Source organism: Patiria miniata, unplaced genomic scaffold (assembly GCF_015706575.1).
Source record: "Patiria miniata isolate m_02_andy unplaced genomic scaffold, ASM1570657v1 HiC_scaffold_22, whole genome shotgun sequence".
NCBI lineage: Eukaryota > Metazoa > Echinodermata > Asteroidea > Valvatida > Asterinidae > Patiria > Patiria miniata.
Genome location: NW_024037061.1, coordinates 14770522 through 14790118, shown reverse-complemented (window position 1 = coordinate 14790118; position 19597 = coordinate 14770522). Strand labels below are relative to the sequence as shown.

Here is a 19597-nt window from a genome sequence, read left to right as displayed (position 1 = left end):
TTCGATTAAACTTGTCACAACCAACAGAAATATTTGATTAAATCCGGCTGGCTGGTCTTAAGCGTGCGCAATACCAGTGAGCCAATATTTCATTGGACATCAAAATAAAACTGTTTTTGAATATTAAAGGTAATTATTATTATTGAGTTCATTGCGACTTTTGGTGATCATTTCAGCCCAACTTTTTTTTTTGTAGTTATGCACTGAACTGAAAGGCGGTAAATCATGCCTTAGGGGGCCGGGGCGGGGGGGGGGCACCTTGTTGAAAGATTTTTTTCAGTAACTATTTCCACAAATGGTCATAAACTTCTGACTTGGAAAAAAAAAACAAAGAAAACCAAGCTCCAATTAAAATGCATGACAATGCGCCTTGAAAATCGACATATTAGCCAGTATACATTAATAATAAAGGTCAGTTTTGAAGAAGGCCCCTATTTGATTTTTGATTTTTATGGAGGCCACGGAACAAAAAAAACACGTCCACAAATCGGCGCAATTGTTCGAGTGCTAGTTAAATGGGGTTGCCCCTATCCTCAATACGGCCACCGGGTAAATCCTACGAAGACCAAGTACGAAATGGGCGTTTTGTCAGTGGCTACGGCAGTGGCTACGGATATCACTTCACGATCGTAATGGCCCGCGGTTGAGCGTTCGATTTACAGCCCGGCAACGTTTGTGGCTAACTAGTCTGACCGTCTTTCAGCCTTTACCCGATTCGATCGAGGTGAACTACTCGAACGCACCCAGCTATAACGCCCCCAGAAAAGGCGTAAACTCGTGAGGGCGCTGTGAACTTAATCCAAAATGTGCACGTGAGTTTCGCTGCAACATATGTTAACGACCATGGTAGGATTGTCCACAGCTTTGAGGTGGTTTTTGCCTATTTTAGTGGCATTTTACAGTGTGTATTATTGGCAGTTTATCAGTAGTCGCCAGTACTACAGTAGCGATGCTGTGCTCAAAGGAAAGACAGTTATAATTACAGGTAGGGCCTATGTTGATATTACGAAGTGGCTATCGTTACGGCAGCCGTTGTTTAGCGCCCTCTACGATACTTTTTTGATACGCACGCAGTTATATAATTATTTGTTTCCCCTCGTTTTAGCGAGCAGTGCGACAGCTCAGTCGATAGAGGGTAGGATTTTGCACCGCGAGGTTGCGGTTCATATCTCAGTTTTCGATTTTTTTTCCTTTTCTCACCTGAAGCTTTAAGTTCTGTGGGGGGGGGGGGGGGGGGGGGTACCTACCTGAGGGTGCACCAATTTTCCAGGGAAGGGGAACTGAAGGCAATTTATATATTGTTTTTGATGCAATTCAGGCGCAGATACTATTCCTGTTGTGCAAAGTTTTCTTGTACATTAAGGGCCAATTCAGGTATCGGCAAAGTGGCGGCCCTGGACTTGGCCGGCGAGGCGCTAGAGTCATCCTCGCCTGTCGCAATCTCCAGAAGGCCGAAGACGCCACCAAGGAGATCAAAACGCGTACGGGCAACTCGGAGGTCGTGGTGCGCCACCTGGATCTAGCCAGCCTGCAGTCTGTCAGAGAGTTTGCGAGCAAGATCGTTGAAAGTGAAGACAGATTGGATATTCTGATCAACAATGCGGGTGAGTCTAAACTTTGTACTGGGATTCTGTGTGGACTGTGTAGCAGTGGCGTAGCCAGGTATTTTTCAGTGGGGGGGGGCTGGAACATTTCATGGAGGGGGGGGGTCTTGTAGATCAATGATAATTTTTTGAGAAACTCAAAATCTCAGCGAATAAAGAAAGTTTAAAATAAAGGTATCCTGGGTCAAATTCCTTCCTTGTCCCCCCCCCCCCCCCCCCCCCCCCCCCTACCTTTCCCTGTCTAGTACTGCTACTGAAGAAATGGAAATCCAATCATTTGGAGCTCTCATTTCTGTGCAACAAAATATTGTGGATTATTCCTTTTGCCTGTAGGAGAATTTTGTTGGGCAAAGTCTGAGTACAGTTCATGACCTGATCCTGTTTATATTTGGCTGCACTTGGGATCACAGACATTCAGTCCACACTTTCCTTCTCAGAATCTCAGAAAGTTCTCTCGGAAAGTTGACTGGACATCGCTGCTAGGCATCATCATTCAGAGGCCCACACCATGGGCCTACTGCCCTGATTTATTTCTAAGCCCCTTTGTGTCCCGTCTGATTTACATAAACCTACCCTTTAATTGCAAGGTATTGCATTTGCCAAAGAGGGTGATGTCACCGAGGACAACTTCCACGCCATCTTCGGCACTAACCACTTCGCCCACTTCCTGCTGACCAATCTCCTCCTGGACCTGCTGAAGAAGAGCGCCCCCAGCCGGGTGGTCACCGTCTCCTCCATAGGGCACAGATGGGTGTCCGTTCCCTTGGACTTCACCCGCGAGGACCCCAGTGGACAGAGTCCCGTTCTGTACCCGTACCTGAAGGATTACTTTCAGAGCAAGCTTGCCAATGTCCTCTTCAGCCGGGAGCTGGCCAGGCGTCTGGAATCCATCGATGTCACCTCTGTGTCGCTCCACCCCGGCGTGATTTACACCCCTATCTGGAGTCACATGTCCAGGGATTGGATCACTAGCGTCTATCACTTCTTTAGTCTTCCAGTATTTTGGTAAGTGTAGACCTGTGAAAAAAAAACTGTGCATGGCATCACACTCATGCAAGGTACCAGGTACTACGTCCCGGGTACCAGATACTAGCTACCAGGTACTAAGTGCTAGGTCTTAGGTACTACATGTAGGTCCAGTAAAACTGGTTCCTAGACCCAAAGATTCTGACTTTCCCAATGAATCTAAGGTCAGTTAGGTGCCAACTTCATGTTACCAAAACGGGCAGTATTTCTCTTGGTTCCAGAAAAGGAGGTTTTTTGGAACATGTTTTTCTTGACTTGGATGTGCTCGCAAAAGCTTCATTACATGTAGGTGTAAAATGGTTTTACCAACAAAATGCTTGCCATGCTTGTTTTTCAGTTCTGAAAATTCAGTACTAAAAATGTTGAATTTCAAACTCAGAGAAATCATCAGAGAAGTTATGACCTTTGATAACATATGATCATCAGTCCAATCAAGTTCTTTATGCCTTTGATTGATTAAAAGAAAATATGAATTTAATTTGTTTGGATTTTTTTTTATTATTTCAAAACAGGCTGTTCTTTATTGATGAGGAGGCGGGTGCCCAGACCACCCTTTACTGTGCCTTAGACGAGTCGGTCGCTAAATTTTCCGGGAGCTATTTCGACAACTGCCAGGTAGCACCGCCATCAGCAGCCGCTCAGGATGACGAGCTGGCCCGGAGATTGTGGGAAGTCAGCTGCGAAGCAACTGGCTTGGAATGTTAGAGAAATCCTTCCAACTTTTGTAATAGGCCATATTTTTTTGGTGATAGAGGGCGACAAAATGGCACCAATTTCTGCGCACAAACAGTACTTATAGAACGCCAAAAAATAGATGACGTTAAAAAGGTAATTTTCAAATTGGAGTTACTTAGGATCCTAGCCTAGGATTCATGTCTTTAGACCTTATGCGTAGCGGCCATCTTAGAGGACAAGTCCTTTGTTTCACTGGGATACATGTACAACTAGACATTTTGTGTGTTCATTGTTACTGAATTTAAATGACCAAAACATTCTCTAAGATGACCGCTATGCATAAGGTGTATACCACCAAATGGCATCTGATAGCAGGCAAAGCCTCGTCTAACGAGCAAGCCACTTGACAACAATTACTCATCATCTCCTGCTCACTCATGTCCTGCCTTCTCATCATCTTATCATCTCTGGTACGATTTCTGAGCCCGTGTGTTGGCTGGCTTTAAGCAATGGTGGCTAGTGTCCTTGAGCAAGCCACTTGACAACAATTACTCATCATCTCCTTCTCACTCATGCCCTGCCTTCTCATCATCTTATCATCTCTGGGTACGATTTCTGAGCCCGTGTGTTGGCTGGCTTTAAGCAATGGTGCCTAGTGTCCTTGAGCAAGCCACCATGAAACAATTACTCATCTCCGGCTGCATCTTTTCAGCAGTATTGTTTTGTAAAGGGTGAAGTGATTCTTGGAGTTAGTGCCCCACTGACAACGTTTTTCCCCCAAGATTTTGACAAACATGATATGATTAAAGGGAAGGTACAACATTTGCTTGTGCTGCAATTTTCCGACATAAATGGATTGGAAGGATAAGTACAGGTATGTTATAGAAAATATTGTTAAACTGACTTGTTTCACGTTTTGGACTTGAAGATGCTGGAAAAACCAAGAAAACCAATCATGTTCTTGTAGTCTTGTTCCCTGACTCCACTTTAGATGAAACGGAGCAATTTTAGACTTTGGGGAAATGTAAGGTCAGAGAATCGGTTTAGCAGGCTTGTTCTCCTTTACAGGTGTGTAATCAATTGCAAAGAAAATGAGAAATAACTAAATATGAACATTTAGAAGCAGTTTTTGAAAACAGCCAGTTTTCTCCAACGCTGGTTGGCCGACCAGCGTTGGAAAAATCGAAGTTTTCTTAAAAATGTTAGCACATCAGTAGCCACGATTCTACAGGATGCTTTAGACTATCACTCCTAACAATCCAGTAGGGATTTCGTGATAATGTGGTCATTTCGTTTTTGATGTTTGCAAATGTTTTATCTATGAAGGAAAAAGCAATTGGTATTCAAACACGTTACAAAGGATGTACTATTCAGTGCACCTTTGAAAGAACATCAATCTTCTACTTGGTAAAGTGTACATTTAAAGAGGATAAAATGTGCATTTTATGTTAAGATTATTATCATGAACATATTTAAAAAGTCAGAGGCTTCATTTGTAAGGGAACTTGATATTCATGCTGTTTTATTTAACTACGCGGCTAATTGCCTTATTTGGTAATTACATCAATAACTTGACAATACAGTGTGTGTAAACAATATATTTTTTTTAGATAAGTTCTGCAGGTAGCGTTTTCCAGATATATAGGATATGAAAGCCCAATTAATAAAGTTTCTTTTAGTGAAAGAATCATCCAAATTGCTCATGTACTTTTCCAGTTATGGGATTTTGAACACAAACACCATTTTTTTTAAACCTCGTCCACGGATCACAATAAAGGTAAGTGATATTTCAGTGAAACAAAAACTATTCACCAAAAACACATCAGAAAACTCTCATATGAACCATGATATCTGGCACTTATCATAGCATTTATTTGAAAGCCTGCTGCTTCCAAGGTTAAAATAACATGCTTTACAATGTCAAGAGTTTATAGTCTTGCCCTGCCTTCTACTTGGCTACCCGGGACACTTATGGGATTATTCTGATATCACTTTCAGGATATGACATGGTTTCATTATTACTAAATATCACGTACCTTAAATGTGATCCGTGGACAAGGTTAAAAAACGGTGTGTGCATGTGTTTAAAAGAACATAAGTGCTTTGAATGATTCTTTCATTAAAAAAAAGAAAGCTTATTACTTGGTCTTTCATAGCCTACATTTAGAAAGCGCTACATGCAGAAATTCTTTAAAAAAATAGGGGCCCATTTGGTTTCCTTTTTTTTTTTTTTTACTTACCCTTTACAGTATAGATCGATTGCATTCGGCAGACGTCTTGGAGGTGTGTTTTGTTATGTTAATTCATTAACAATGAATGCACAAGAGGTCTACTCATGCGCATCCCTATTGAATAAAAGCACACACCTCCCTGTCACCATTGTGGCTTCTATATGAAGCCATCTTACACCCACGTATTGAATGTTTGGCAAGTTAAATGTAAAATATATTATATGAACACAAACATCTAATAGTAGATTTTATTTCTTAAATTTGCACCTTTTTATGCAATGTTATTTAGGTATTTCATTAAAATTGTAAACTCTATATTAATATCTAAAGTGAATGATTGTCAGTATTACATACTTATTAAAAAAAAAAAACAATTGTCACATTTGTTTCAATTGTCCCGTTTTTGATGAAAATGTTTCCAAAAATACTTTTACATGTACATGATATTTTAGCAGCTGATTAAATGAATTAAAAAATAAAAAGCGCATTTTTTACAGAATTATCAATATGTGCAATTGTGTGTTTTCATTATAGCATTTAAATGTGTCAGTATTTCACTCCCAATAAAGTTTTTTTCCAACTGGCACAATCAAAAATGAAATGAAGTTAAACACAATTTAAGTGTCTCCAATAGTCAATGGGGAAAGAATGCTGCATCCTGTCGCCCTTTCTTTTATCATACATTATCTCAATGAAGGTTGCTTATTGCAGAAATGTTGAAAAGACATGAATCTGGGACTTGGAAACATTTCCAATTTTGTTAGAAAATTCACTGGACTCTATATAGACATTGTACACAACCAAAGAGTTGGCTTCGGACACTGCATTCTTTCCGTGAATGGTTCATACATTTTACCACTGTATCGCCAAGCTTTTCGGTGTCTGGCGATCGCTGGCCGTTTCCAGTCTATTGGCAGCGCTACCCAGAAATTCCGAGCATAGGCCTACCTCACGCGCGTGAATAAAGCGGGCGTGAGGTATGCTCGGAATTTCCTGGGTAGCGCTGCCAATATTGCAAAGACTGGATTCGATTAATCTTATAGTGACCTCGCTTGTCACGGACCGGGCGAAATAGTAATTCGCCCGGGCGAATTAGTAATCCGCCCGGGCGAAATAATAATTCGCCCGGGCGAATTAGTAATCCGCCCGGGCGAAAAAGTAATCCGCCCGGGCGAAATAGAGGGCCGGATTTTTTTTTTGGTCATGTCCTAAATACACTTCCGTAAGCTAGTCTGACTTTCAGCTTTACCCGATTCGATCGAGGTGAACTACTCGAACGCACCCAGCTATAACGGCCCCCAGAAAAGGCGTAAACTCGTGAGGGCGCTGTGAACTTAATCCAAAATGTGCACGTGAGTTTCGCTGCAACATATGTTAACGACCATGGTAGGATTGTCCACAGTTTGGAGGTGTTTTTTGCCTATTTTAGTGGCATTTTACAGTGTGTATTATTGGCAGTTAATCAGTAGTTGCCATTACTACAGTAGCGATGCTGTGCTCAAAGGAAAGACAGTTATAATTACAGGTAGGGCCTTTGTTGATATTAATTTGTCGCTTTTACTTAGAAGAAGACAGACCAGCCTAACAACTAAGAAAGTAAGATTTCCAATTATAAACTGTACACTTGACAATTGTTTTGATTCGGCAAGTTCAGAAACCGAGTTTAAATTTGACCGGTGATGTTCAATGCAAACTAAACATACTAAAGTACTATATTTCCTGGGTTTTTCTTCTTCTATAACTTTCCTCAACCTCAAACCAACTCCCTTTCTTCGAAGATCTGAGACACTTCTTCTATCCAAATATCTACATATTACACATGTACTTAATATACAAGCAACAACAGGAAAGTAATTACTATCACCCACTAGTGTGATTTATAACCATGTACATTCAATTATGACTTAAACAGGGACTCACCTTTACCGTTTTCTTGCATTCATTCCTTCACCAAATTACAACAATTCCAATTTTTCAAGCACAAAACATAGAAAGCAAACAGTAATGCGGCTGCAAATTAACCCTAAAAGGGCCGGGGGGGGGCGGAATCCGCCCCCCTCAACATTTTCCGCGATAGCTTCTAAAAAAAATTTTTTCGCGACCCGAGCTATTATGACTTTTTAGCCTCGAGCTTTGCGCATCTTTTGATACCAAAAACATAAAAATCGGACCACGGGTTTGCACGTAGCGAAAAAATTTCCGGCGCTACCCGCCGTGAAAACTGAATTTTCGCATATAGGTCGTGTACACCGAGCAGAATTGGCATTCATACATATGAATAATTAATTAGCCATAATTCCAAAACCCTTTGACCTATAGTCATGAAATTTCTTGGGCATGTTGAGGAAGAGTTGTTCTATGTATGTAGTGAGTTTCAAAAATTTTCGTCACTCGATGGCCGAGATCTTAGGGGGGGCGGAATCCGCCCCCCCCCCCCGGCTGAGAGATGGTCAAAATAACCCGGCCCCTTTAGGGTTAATGGCGTAAAGGAAGCAACTTAGAGATTGTGTATTACCCATGTGAGCAAAACAAAAATAAGGTCACATACATAAAGATTGAGCAAATGAGATAAAATGAAATTATTCTTTTAAGCCGTTTAAGCTACGGGTTAAACTGGTACGTGTACCTGTTTTACATATTTCATTAGAAAGTCATCTAGAAATTGTAATGATAATGCGGAAAAACAGCAAGAGAACTATCAGTTGAAATAATTCTATCTAGAATTCCGTAATTACACCAAACATACATACATTGTAGTACTGAAATATTCATGACACATGACTGATTTTAACTGAAACTGCAGAAAACATTGTGTCTCTCTGCTACAAGTTAGATTTCCTAAAAGAGAGGATGTCAAATTTTATTGAATTACATAAATTATTTGTGAATATTCTGTGAAAAGTTCAAAACAATTGAATTTGTAGGCTTAAAACTTAATATTCAGTCTTTAACACTATGGTCACCACAACTAAAACGTAATTTTCATTTTTGAAATTGGGATGCTGTATTCACTGGATTTTTCACAGAAGATTTAATATTTTTTTCTTCATAGAAGAACTTATTTTTTGGTAAAAGAATCCCTATAGTACTTAGCCTTTAGTCAAGGCCCACGTGTCTACCTGAACGCGTGGTGCCCCAGATTCTGGTACGAAAAAAAGACCAGTTGAGTGGCGAAGCCAGGAGCGCCTTAACCATCTTGTGGAATAATCATTACTCATGTTTTCAAGTACAATGAATTATGCATGCATGCCGATATATATGAACCAATCACCACCAACAAGCCATTTTTGAGGCGATGACACACGCGTTCTAAAAAAAACAAGACGCACACGCATTCACAACATGTCATGCATTATGCATGAAAATTTGTCTACCAAATCGGTAGACAAATGTAAAGAAAAACATAAGCGCTCTCCACGAGATGGTAAAGGCCCTCGCGGCTTCGCTGCTCGTGCTAGTCTTTTTACGTGCCAGCATCCGGGGTGTGTCGCGTGTCCAGATAAGCGCGTGGGACTTGACTAAAGGCTATATAGTACCAAATTTACAGTGCACGAGATATGACAGAGTAAATAGGTACACTCTTTTGCAACCTTTTTTAGCCATGCAGTCTTTAGCAGGGTTTACTAAAATCACATTTTTCTAGCAATTTTACAGGGGATCAAGTACTGTGAATGCATGACTTCAATCATGCAGAGAGTTGTAAACAAAAATATTTACACATGTACTTTTGCAGTATACAAAGAGCAAATCTGGTGAAGTGAATAAGGGTGTTGATGAGAAATTAGCAGGCAAGCTTTAAACATAATTTGCTCCAAAACCTTTTTTTTTTCTTAAAGACTAAAGACCACTTAACAATAATATGAAAGCTGAATCACATAATTCAAGGCGACATTGCACTAATGAAAATTTAACTGAACTTTCTTCCTATCTGTTAACCTGTACATTATTGGGTACTCTGCATACTGTGAAAAAGAACAAACCATTAGTGTTATTTAGCCTTAAAATAGGTAACGGTGATAGCCAATCTACTTTCCACAAGTAGTCTACCATTGATGACAATAAATGTCATGTATTTGAGTGAAAACCAATCTCCTGATTCATACCATTCATATAAAAACAAAAAAACAATTGAAGAAAATTTAATTTGAAAGTCAGACGTCAACCTAGATATTGGAGCTACTTAACAGAAAAATCATACATAGTAGCTTATTCTGCTACATAAAAATGAGCAGGGTGCCTGTCACAACTACGCCCTACAGTTGTAGGGCGATACCATATTGTCCAGTAGGGGTAAATATCAGTGCCAATGGGGTGACGACATTTTGTGCGTTTAACTTGCGAGTGTGCGTTCACACCATTGAATAATGTGCGTTGTTTGCACGAGCTGCAGTTCTCAACTGCCTCTTCCGAACACGCACATTTTAGACTGGCCCTGCACTAGTATTTTAAAAACTAGAGAGCATACTCCGTATACTACGTGCACAAGCGGACATGCCGACATGGACCCGCAGCCACCATACCTTAGATGGACCAATCAGGATTGGTCATAAGCCCTGCCAGGCTTAGCAACGGCTTGGAAAACGTCATCAGCTCAGTCAAAGTAAACAAACTGCGCAAGTGCACTCAGTCTCTGAATGCAAGGTGTACGTACGTCATACGTACGCACACAAGCGCTTTATTTAGAAAACAATTCAAATGTCTTCCATTGTTCCATCTACAATATGGCGGTTGCGCGTCCATGTCGGCACATGCGCGCACAGGGTGTGCACTCTCTAGGTTTTAAATATAACTCTATGATATCCCATGACATGTTGATACTTGATAGATAATCAGTTGGTAACCAGTAAGCATCTTTGTCTGCTTAGTAGCTTTATCAGATTGGAAACAATAGTTTGAATAGCCTCGGTCAAGGCGCTAAATGTTATTCATCCCGGCCGTGGCGCGTAAACGATATCCTCGCTAAGGCCATGCATTATGCAGTGCATTAAAATACAGTGCGAACAGCGACCTCATGCGGCCACCATTTCTATGCAAATTAGTTAGACCCAATATATTGGGTCCAACTGATTTGCATAAAAATAGTGGCCGCGTGTGGTCGCTGTTCGCGCTGTATTTTTAATGCACTGTACTGCATGCATAGCGCATAGACATTATGACTGCATGCATTATACCGCGCTACGGCCGGATAAAAACCAACTAGCGCCTTGACCAAGGCTACAGTTTGAAGAGTGATTTCTCTAAACTTGCTTCAGTTTTTCACTCACTAAAGTAAGCAGTTGCACCTGCAGCACAGCAGATACAGCAGCATACTAATGCAACCAGGATGTAGCAACTTGTTATAATCCAAAAGGCAAAGTAGTACAACGGACCAAAGCAGTAATTAGCGTCGCCGATGTCGTCACTCGGTGGATAGTTCCTGTACACCCACACGTTACCTAGCAATCAAATGGAAAATAACAATTATAAAATCAAACAAACCAAATATAATCCCACCCAATTTGTCCTCTTTAAGTAAGGTCTTCTTTAATTTGCCAGGATAGTCACATGCAATTTTCAAAACCCAATAATGAATGCCTTTGTTTCTCTTCAAAACTTACTTGTTATGGCAGTATCATAGGTAGTACATATGTAAATCCTGTTTCATTTAATCTCTTCACTTACCCAAACAGTGAAGTTTGGCAAAGGTTTCAAAGGAAAACAGGAAAACCTACCAGCAATAAAGAATGCAAAGAGGAAGCATCCTATGAGACGACTGAAAATGTTTTCTTTTCTGTTCTCCGGTTCTTCCTCATTATAGCCTTCAGCGTCTTGGTCTTGTCTCCTCTTGCACCTGACGATCAGATCAATGGCTGATTTCAGGATGTAGAAGGATCCAGTCACTACCAAATAGATGGGGATCTTAGGCTCAACGGGACAATCATCTATGTATATGGCACCTGCGGGTCAAACAAAATATTTCAAAACTTATAAAGTGGCATACGCACATCTAATTTGATTATTAACGCTAAGTGCCATCGTCTTCAAAAATATCCGTAGTTGAGGTTTGCTGAAATTGTTCGAAATTACACAAGTGGAATGTATTTGTTTATCTTTCATATGTTGCACTTTTGGGCTCCGATACATTCACTTTATTTGTTAATTGGATTTATCAGTTCATCATTCAATTCATCCAAAAATGTTTGGAATTTTGTCTAAAATGTTACTTTACAAAAAACCAGGGTTAAAGATCTGAATTAATTGGAATACCAACCAATTTTGAAAACCAAAAAAAGACATGTGTTGTAAACTCTTACCAACTACAATCATAGCGATAGGAACAGCCAGCATTACACACAGAACAACTGTGACAACAACTGTAAAACAGAACAGGAATTAAGAAACAATAATTACAAGACATTTTCCTACTACCATACATTACAATCTGTTCAACTTTGTAGGTCAAATCGAAGTTCAAGAAACACAACAAAAGGACACAGCAATATGAGACATTGATACATTCATTTGATACATTTACGGGTTTTTTCACATCTCCTTCGTTTCTGGGATGGTATTGTATCTAAAAATCTAAAACTGCTAATGCATACTTGTGTTGAGTAAGATGCTGATGACTTTGACTAGAAAGTGCACCGGAGTGGAGGATGTATTCTTGGCATCTTGCATCTTGCCAAAAATGGCCTGGTAAGAAGGTGGGGCATCTGTCAAGAACACAATTAAGACATCATTACAAAACAACATTCATCAGGAACACAGCCTAATACTGTGTTAAATATCTGGAAGAGTTTTGTCAGATACGTAGTGAAGGTAGTTAGCACTACCAAACACTTTTGGCAGCTTTTTGAATGTGTAGGTATAGGCCAAGAATGTGTTCAAGTGATTTATATTAGTCTTACCTTACTAATAAGGTGAAGGTTAGAGTAGTATCATGTGACAAATCTCTTTTGTGAGTTTGTGAGGTTCTTGAAAGAAACTTGGGGAAACTCAACGTTTGGGACAGTACGCTCTGCTTGTCGTCAGGAGACTGAAGGGATTCCAGCGGTGAAGCGTGTGAATGATGCAGCTGTGGAACCAGAGCAGGAGATACTGGGTCCTTCATCACGCCCTTCACTGCTTCTAGTCACACTACATAACACTCCTTCTCTGGTGGAACCCCTTCCCTGACAGCGGGCAGAGTATACTGTCCGCACCGTTGAGTTTCCCTTTGAAACCGAGATGACCAAATTTGATCTCAGTTACAAATTCACATGAAAATTACCCCTCCCTGGATCTCTTTTTTCTGACATTCAGTTGCAATGAACTCATAATACTCTCCAAAGGAAACCCTGACTTGTCAATCTAGAACCAAGCACTTCTATTCTTGGTTAAGCTAGCTTTAAAGTTATGCTCAAACATGGGAATACAGTACATGAGACATGACTTTTAACACACATACCTTGTGCAATTTCATCGTAAGCTGGGGATGGAAGTTCGCTATTTGTAAGACTCAGTTCTGGATCCACATCTCCAGGGGTCTGTAAGAACTTGAAGTCCCAAAATTAAATTGGGGAATTAGGAGAATAATTAAATTTGGGGTAATCATGCAGTTTAGGACCCTGTTCCATATAAGAGAACAAAAAAAAACAGTCCTGTGTTTCGGGACTTCACTTAATATTTTGGCGATGATAAAAGCATGAAAAGTCGCTTATTTGTTTGGACTCACCTGAACAGTTTGCTAAGATACCATGTTCAATATAAGCAGGCTTAATTTTGTAGAAAGAATGCAGGGTTCTGTTATATGTGGGAAATTATGGGGGTAAAACTTCCGCAGACAGGAAATGGTCTCTGAACTTCAGTGACTCGCACGTCACTACTACAAAAACAGGTAAAAAGTCACATTTTCATCCAAAGTATTCATCAAATTTATAGAACCTTAAAGAGTTTAATTATCTAAATAACAAAGACTTCTGGAGGCTGCAAAAGTAATTTTGGAATTGACACTCCTTCGCTTTTGAACAGAACAAGTAAAAAATAGAGGTGTCCGATACTACACAAAATTTGATAAGACGACCCAAAACAAATATTAAATTTAGGGCTGATGATTATTAAAATATTTTTGCCTCACATAGACTTTGAATACAATTAGCTTAAATAGCAAACATGTAAAAACCCAACTTAGATAGGCTAAATAAATAATCAAATCATGATAACAAAAACGGGAATTCCCAGATCCAACAAAATGGGCGGCCGGGGTTTCCCAACAAACTCACAAACTGACGTGGTCGGTGTCTAAATACTAGTACAATGTTGCATCTGCATGTAGGCATATTAGTTATTTGATACAAATACAATTATTTTCACCAACGCCCCTTTTTTACCTAGCTGGACGCAGTGTCCCACCAACCCGCCCATTTATGTCATGTCATAATGTGGCCAGGGTGACCGTTTTAGCTGATTTTCGGCTAACTTTGACAGAATTTTTGTTAAAAAAACGAGTTTGACAGAAAATTTGACAGAATGGAATTTTTTTGGCAGATTTCTGGCAGAATTCTGCAAAATGGTTATTTGACAGAAAAACAGCAAATTTGAACAAAAAAAGTGTACATTTTGTTTAAAAAAGCTTCAATCATTTCAAACAAACCCTTGCATAATGGGACAGGTTGGCTTGTCTAGGTGCCGAGGTTCACTGGGAAACGGACTTCGTCTTCACGTGGCCGGATCCGCATTTTGCCCAAAATTTACCAAAATATCTGTATGTGACTAGATTGTTTCTTAATTTGAACCTTAATTAAGGCAATACTACCAATCTGCATGTGATTTTAAGTGTATTTGAGTAATTCTGGAGAATTTGGCAGATTTTTGATAAATCTGACAGATTTTTGAGGTGCATTTAGCAGAATTTGGCTGTGACCTTACGGTCACCCTGAATGTGACTGTACTGCATATGAGAAACGAAACTCAAATTTCGAAAGCAGTTGACATTTTTACAGTGTCTGAATATTTGACCCTATTGATGAGGACTGCCTGTGCAATTTTGCTGATACTACCACCATGCTACCACACACGTTTTCCTTCCTTTCTCATGTCCTCGGTAGCTTTCTCATTTGTTCTTGTGGCAAAGATCCAACATTTGTTCTTACCTTGTCCGTCATGATGATAGGTCCTTCGTCCGCCATGGTCAGGTATGGCACGCCAAAGCGGAATTTATTCAATCCTGCACGGCAACTACCAACATTATGAAATACATCACAACTTTTTTGAAAAGTATGTCAACATTGTAAAATATATGTCAACATTTTAAAAAAGTATGTCAACATTTTAAAAAATATGTCAACATTGTAAACAATATGTCAACATTTCAAAAACGTATGTCAACATTTAAAAAATAAATGTCAACATTTTAAAATATATATGTCAACATTTCAAAAACTTATGTCAACATTTAAAAAAAATATGTCAACATTGTAAACAATATGTCAACATTTCAAAAACGTATGTCAACATTTAAAAAATATATGTCAACATTTAAAAAATATATTTCAACATTTAAAAAAAATGTGTCAACTTTTAAAAACAAAATATGTCAACATTGTAAACAATATGTCAACATTTCAAAAACTTATGTCAACATCAAAAAAATATATGTCAACATTTTAAAAAAATATGTCAACTTTTATAAAAAAAATATGTCAACATTTTAAAAAATCTATGAATACAAGCTATATCAAGATTCACGGACCAACGAGTTCGATTACCTCTAGCTCTCGGCGGAATGAGTTTGCAGCAGCTTTAGTCTGGTTCCAAAAATTCCCTTAGGGTGCACTGAACCAATTCAAGCCCCATTGAAAACAGTGTAAAATCAACAAAGTTCAGGGCCAAATAACATGCACGCCGACATCACTGGGGTTTCTCAAACAAAAATTCAATTATTATCTTGTACTTCATCTTTTCATTTCTTTTCAATTTTGGGTAGATTAGCCGATTACATTTTTAAATATTCACACCAAAACAAAATCACCTCCCGAAAAGTGATAGTTCCCAAGCCTGCATGTAGCCGTTTTACAAGTGGCATCCTTCCACTTTCTCAGGCAAATAGGACCCGTTTTTCAACCGTAATTTTATCAAGCCTGCCCTCAGATGGAAGCCCCAAAACCAGGGAGTTGATCCTTGGCTATATTTACACAGTTCCACCGGGTTTTTTTTAGCCAAACTGTCTCCCGAAAGAAACTGTGGGGTCACTTTTTTATGCTAATCAGCTCGCGTAGAAATTCTCACTTGAATTAGTTCACTGCACCCTGTTGGGTGGACTTGGTAGACTCCATAGCACTGCCCGAGGAAAAGTAAGCACAGCGGACACATGAGCATGTATCGTGCTCATGTAACGTGCACTGTAACGTGCTCAATTATCCGCCGCATTCACCCGGAGAATCCAGCACGCCGGAGAAGTGAGACCGTTACACCGGGTGCTAGCGCAGCATACTTCGCGCATGTACTCCGTCGTGGCGGTCACGTGAATGTTGGCATATATTTTTCATCGGGTTGTGTTGACACATATTTTTGGACGAAATGTTGACACGTATTTTAGGTGAACTTTGTCGCAGGATGGGTTGACACATATACTTGTCAACAAGTAGTAGGTAGTTTTGGCAATGTTGACATGTAATTTCTAGTTGATTAATCAGAACAAATATTTTTTTTTAATGTTGACATTTTTTTTTAAATGTTGACATATATTTTTTTTTAAATGTTGACATATATTTTTTAAATATTGACATAATTTGTTTTTAAATGTTGACATATTTTTTTAAAATGTTGACATATATTTTTGAAATGTTGACATACGTTTTTGAAATATTGACATATTGTTTACAATGTTGACATATTTTTTTTAAATGTTGACATATATTTTTTAATGTTGAAATAAGTTTTTGAAATGTTGAAATATATTTTTTAAAAAGTTGACATATATTTTGTAAATGTTGACATACGTTTTTGAAACGTTGACATATATTTTTTAAATGTTGACATACGTTTGAAATATTGTTTACAATGTTGACATGTTTTTTTTTTAATGTTGACATATTTTTTAAAATGTTGACATACTTTTTTAAAATGTTGACATACTTTTTTAAAATGTTGACATATATTTTACAATGTTGACATACTTTTCAAAAAAGTTGTGATGTATTTTATAATGTTGGCAGTTGCCGTGCAGGGTTGAATAAATTCCGCTTTGGCGTGCCATAGTCAGGATGCATGACGCCCTGTGCACATACCCTAACTTTTGTTAGTATGGATATCAGACTGGTAACATTTAAGTTCTGGGGGGCACCTGAGCTGAGGGTGCACCAATTTTCCAGGGAAGGGGAACTGAAGGCAATTTATATATTGTTTTTGATGCAATTCAGGCGCAGATACTATTCCTGTTGTGCAAAATTGGGAAAAATGTACAAGTTTTCTTGTACATTAAGGGCCAATTCAGGTATCGGCAAAGTGACGGCCCTGGACTTGGCCCGGCGAGGCGCTAGAGTCATCCTCGCCTGTCGCAATCTCCAGAAGGCCGAAGACGCCACCAAGGAGATCAAAACGCGTACGGGCAACTCGGAGGTCGTGGTGCGCCACCTGGATCTAGCCAGCCTGCAGTCTGTCAGAGAGTTTGCGAGCAAGATCGTTGAAAGTGAAGACAGATTGGATATTCTGATCAACAATGCGGGTGAGTCTAAATTTTATGGATTCTGTGTGGACTGTGTAGCCTTGTTGCACCATGTAAAGTAGTGGTGGCATCAGACTCTACAAAATTCGGGCTATTGGTTTTGGGGTGCAATCGAAAGTCTTGTTTCCAAACGTTGAGCACAGGTGCTACCTGTGTTAAACTACAGTCGTCACTTGATGACATTATAAAGACCATTTTGTCATGAACAAAAGAAGTTTAAAATAAAGGTATCCTGGGTCAAATTCCTTTCTTGCCCCCCCCCCCCACCTTTCCCTGTCTAGTACTGCTACTGAACAAATGGCAATCCAATAATTTGGAGCTCTCATTTCTGTGCAGCGAAATATTGTGGATTATTCCTTTAGCCTGTTAAAGAATTTTGTTGGGCAAAGTCTGAGTACAGTTCATGACCTGATCCTGTTTATATTTGGCTGCACTTGGGATCACAGACATTCAGTCCACACTTTCCTTCTCAGAATCTCAGAAAGTTCTCTCGGAAAGTTGACTGGACATCGCTGCTAGGCGTCATCATTCAGAGGCCCACACCATGGGCCTTCTGCCCCTAATATATTTCTAAGCCCCTTTGTGTCCCGTCTGATTTACATAAACCTACCCTTTAATTGCAAGGTATTGCATTTGCCAAAGAGGGTGACGTCACCAAGGACAGCTTCCACGCCATCTTCGGCACCAACCACTTCGCCCACTTCCTGCTGACCAATCTCCTCCTGGACCTGTTGAAGAAGAGCGCCCCAAGTCGGGTGGTCACCGTCTCCTCCATAGGGCACAGATGGGTGTCCGTTCCCTTGGACTTCACCCGCGAGGACCCCAGTGGACAGAGTCCCGTTCTGTACCCGTACCTGAAGGATTACTTTCTGAGCAAGCTGGCCAATGTCCTCTTCAGCCGGGAGCTGGCCAGGCGTCTGGAATCCACCGATGTCACCTCTGTGTCGCTCCACCCCGGCATGATTTACACCCCTATCTGGAGTCACATGTCCAGGGACTGGATCACTAGTGTCTATCACTTCTTTAGTCTTCCATTCTTTTGGTAAGTGTGGCCCTGTGAAAACAGGTGTAGATGGCACCATGGTACATTGTACACTTGTGCAAGGTACATGTACCAGGATCTAGGTACTATGTACCGGGTACCAGGTACTAGGTGCTAGATATTAGGTACTAGGTCTAGTAAATCTGGTTCCTAGACCCAAAGATTCTGACTTTCCCAATGAATCTAAGATCAGGTAGGTGCCAGCTTCGAGTTACAAAAAGGGGCAGTATTTCTCTTGGTTCCAGAAAAGGAGTTTTTTAAAATATGTTTTCCTTGACTCGGATATGCTCGCAAAAGCTTTGTTATTACATGTAGGTGTAAAATAGTTTTACTAACAAAATACTTGCCATGCTTGTTTTTCAGTTCTGAAAATTCAGTACTAAAAATGTTGAATTTCAAACTCGGAAATCATCAGAGAAGTTATGACCTTTGATTACATACAATGTATGATCATCAGTCCAATCAAGTTCTTTATGCCATGTACTGATTAAAAGAAAACATAGTCAGTTCCCCTATGTAATTTGTTTGATTTTTATATCATTTCAAAACACAGGCTGTTCTTTATTGATGAGGAGGCGGGTGCCCAGACCACCCTTTACTTTGCCTTAGACGGCGCATTGTAATGGTTTTTGAGTTGGTTTTTTTTGGAGGGGGGGGGGGGATTGATGACAGAACACTCTTACCATTTATTGAAATAATTGCCAACAAAAAATTCTTGTCAAAAAAATACGCCAAGGGGGCAAGGTGCCCCCTGTCCCGCCCCCCCCCCCCAAGATACGCCCCTGCCTAGACAAGAGATTACTTGTTCAAGTCTTGGTCTGAAACCGGTCCCAATCCCTGGCAAGCGCATTTAGGGCTATAACTCGGGACGTTATATGCTCAGAGTTGTTTCCGGGTACAAGTGTCATAATTCCCAAGACTTGATTCGATTCCTCTTCGGGAACAAAAGACAAGTCCAGTCGTGAACCAAGTCTACCTACCTTTAAGATGCATCTCCCCTAGCCTGCCATTCTCCTGAAGACGAACAGAGCACACTCTTCGAAACGTCGATTTTACTGGTTGGCCACTATTCAAAACCAAAAGAATTCTGTTCGGTGCTGCCGCTTAAACCATTGCTCGTTGATTCATTAACAGGGGCACCTGTAAGTCGCATTTTTCCGAGACAAGCTTAAGCAACACCAAAGCAATAAGTCTCAGGCGCGGTTCTAGAACCAATATTTGGGGGGGGGGGGGGGGGGGCTAGCACGGTGGATCCAGAATTTTTTCAGGGAGGCGTGCTGAAATGTTGACCGGTTATTTTGTCCAGACACTTAGGCCTCCGAAAATCAATAGG

The 19597-nt window shown here is 40.1% G+C and overlaps 1 protein-coding gene and 1 pseudogene across 1 annotated transcript; both read left to right on the top strand.

Annotated features, from left to right (window-relative positions):
* The first annotated feature begins 778 nt into the window (after positions 1–778).
* LOC119730958 lies at positions 779–5891 on the top strand (annotated as a pseudogene).
* A 959-nt stretch (positions 5892–6850) lies between these two features.
* On the top strand, positions 6851–18887 carry LOC119730959 (retinol dehydrogenase 13-like). The gene is made up of 4 exons (XM_038204029.1): positions 6851–7061; positions 16980–17222; positions 17847–18264; positions 18818–18887. The coding sequence occupies exons 1-4, from the start codon at positions 6908–6910 to the stop codon at positions 18885–18887; spliced, it is 885 nt and encodes a 294-aa protein (XP_038059957.1). The 5' UTR covers positions 6851–6907.
* The last annotated feature ends 710 nt before the right edge of the window (positions 18888–19597 follow it).

Coding starts and splice junctions, on each gene's coding strand:
- LOC119730959 (XM_038204029.1), top strand. CDS start 6,908: ATGTTAACGACCATGGTAGGATTGTCCACAGTTTGGAGGTGTTTTTTG. Junction 17,223..17,846: donor TATTCTGATCAACAATGCGG/GTGAGTCTAAAT, acceptor TTTAATTGCAAG/GTATTGCATTTGCCAAAGAG. Junction 18,265..18,817: donor TTTAGTCTTCCATTCTTTTG/GTAAGTGTGGCC, acceptor TTCAAAACACAG/GCTGTTCTTTATTGATGAGG.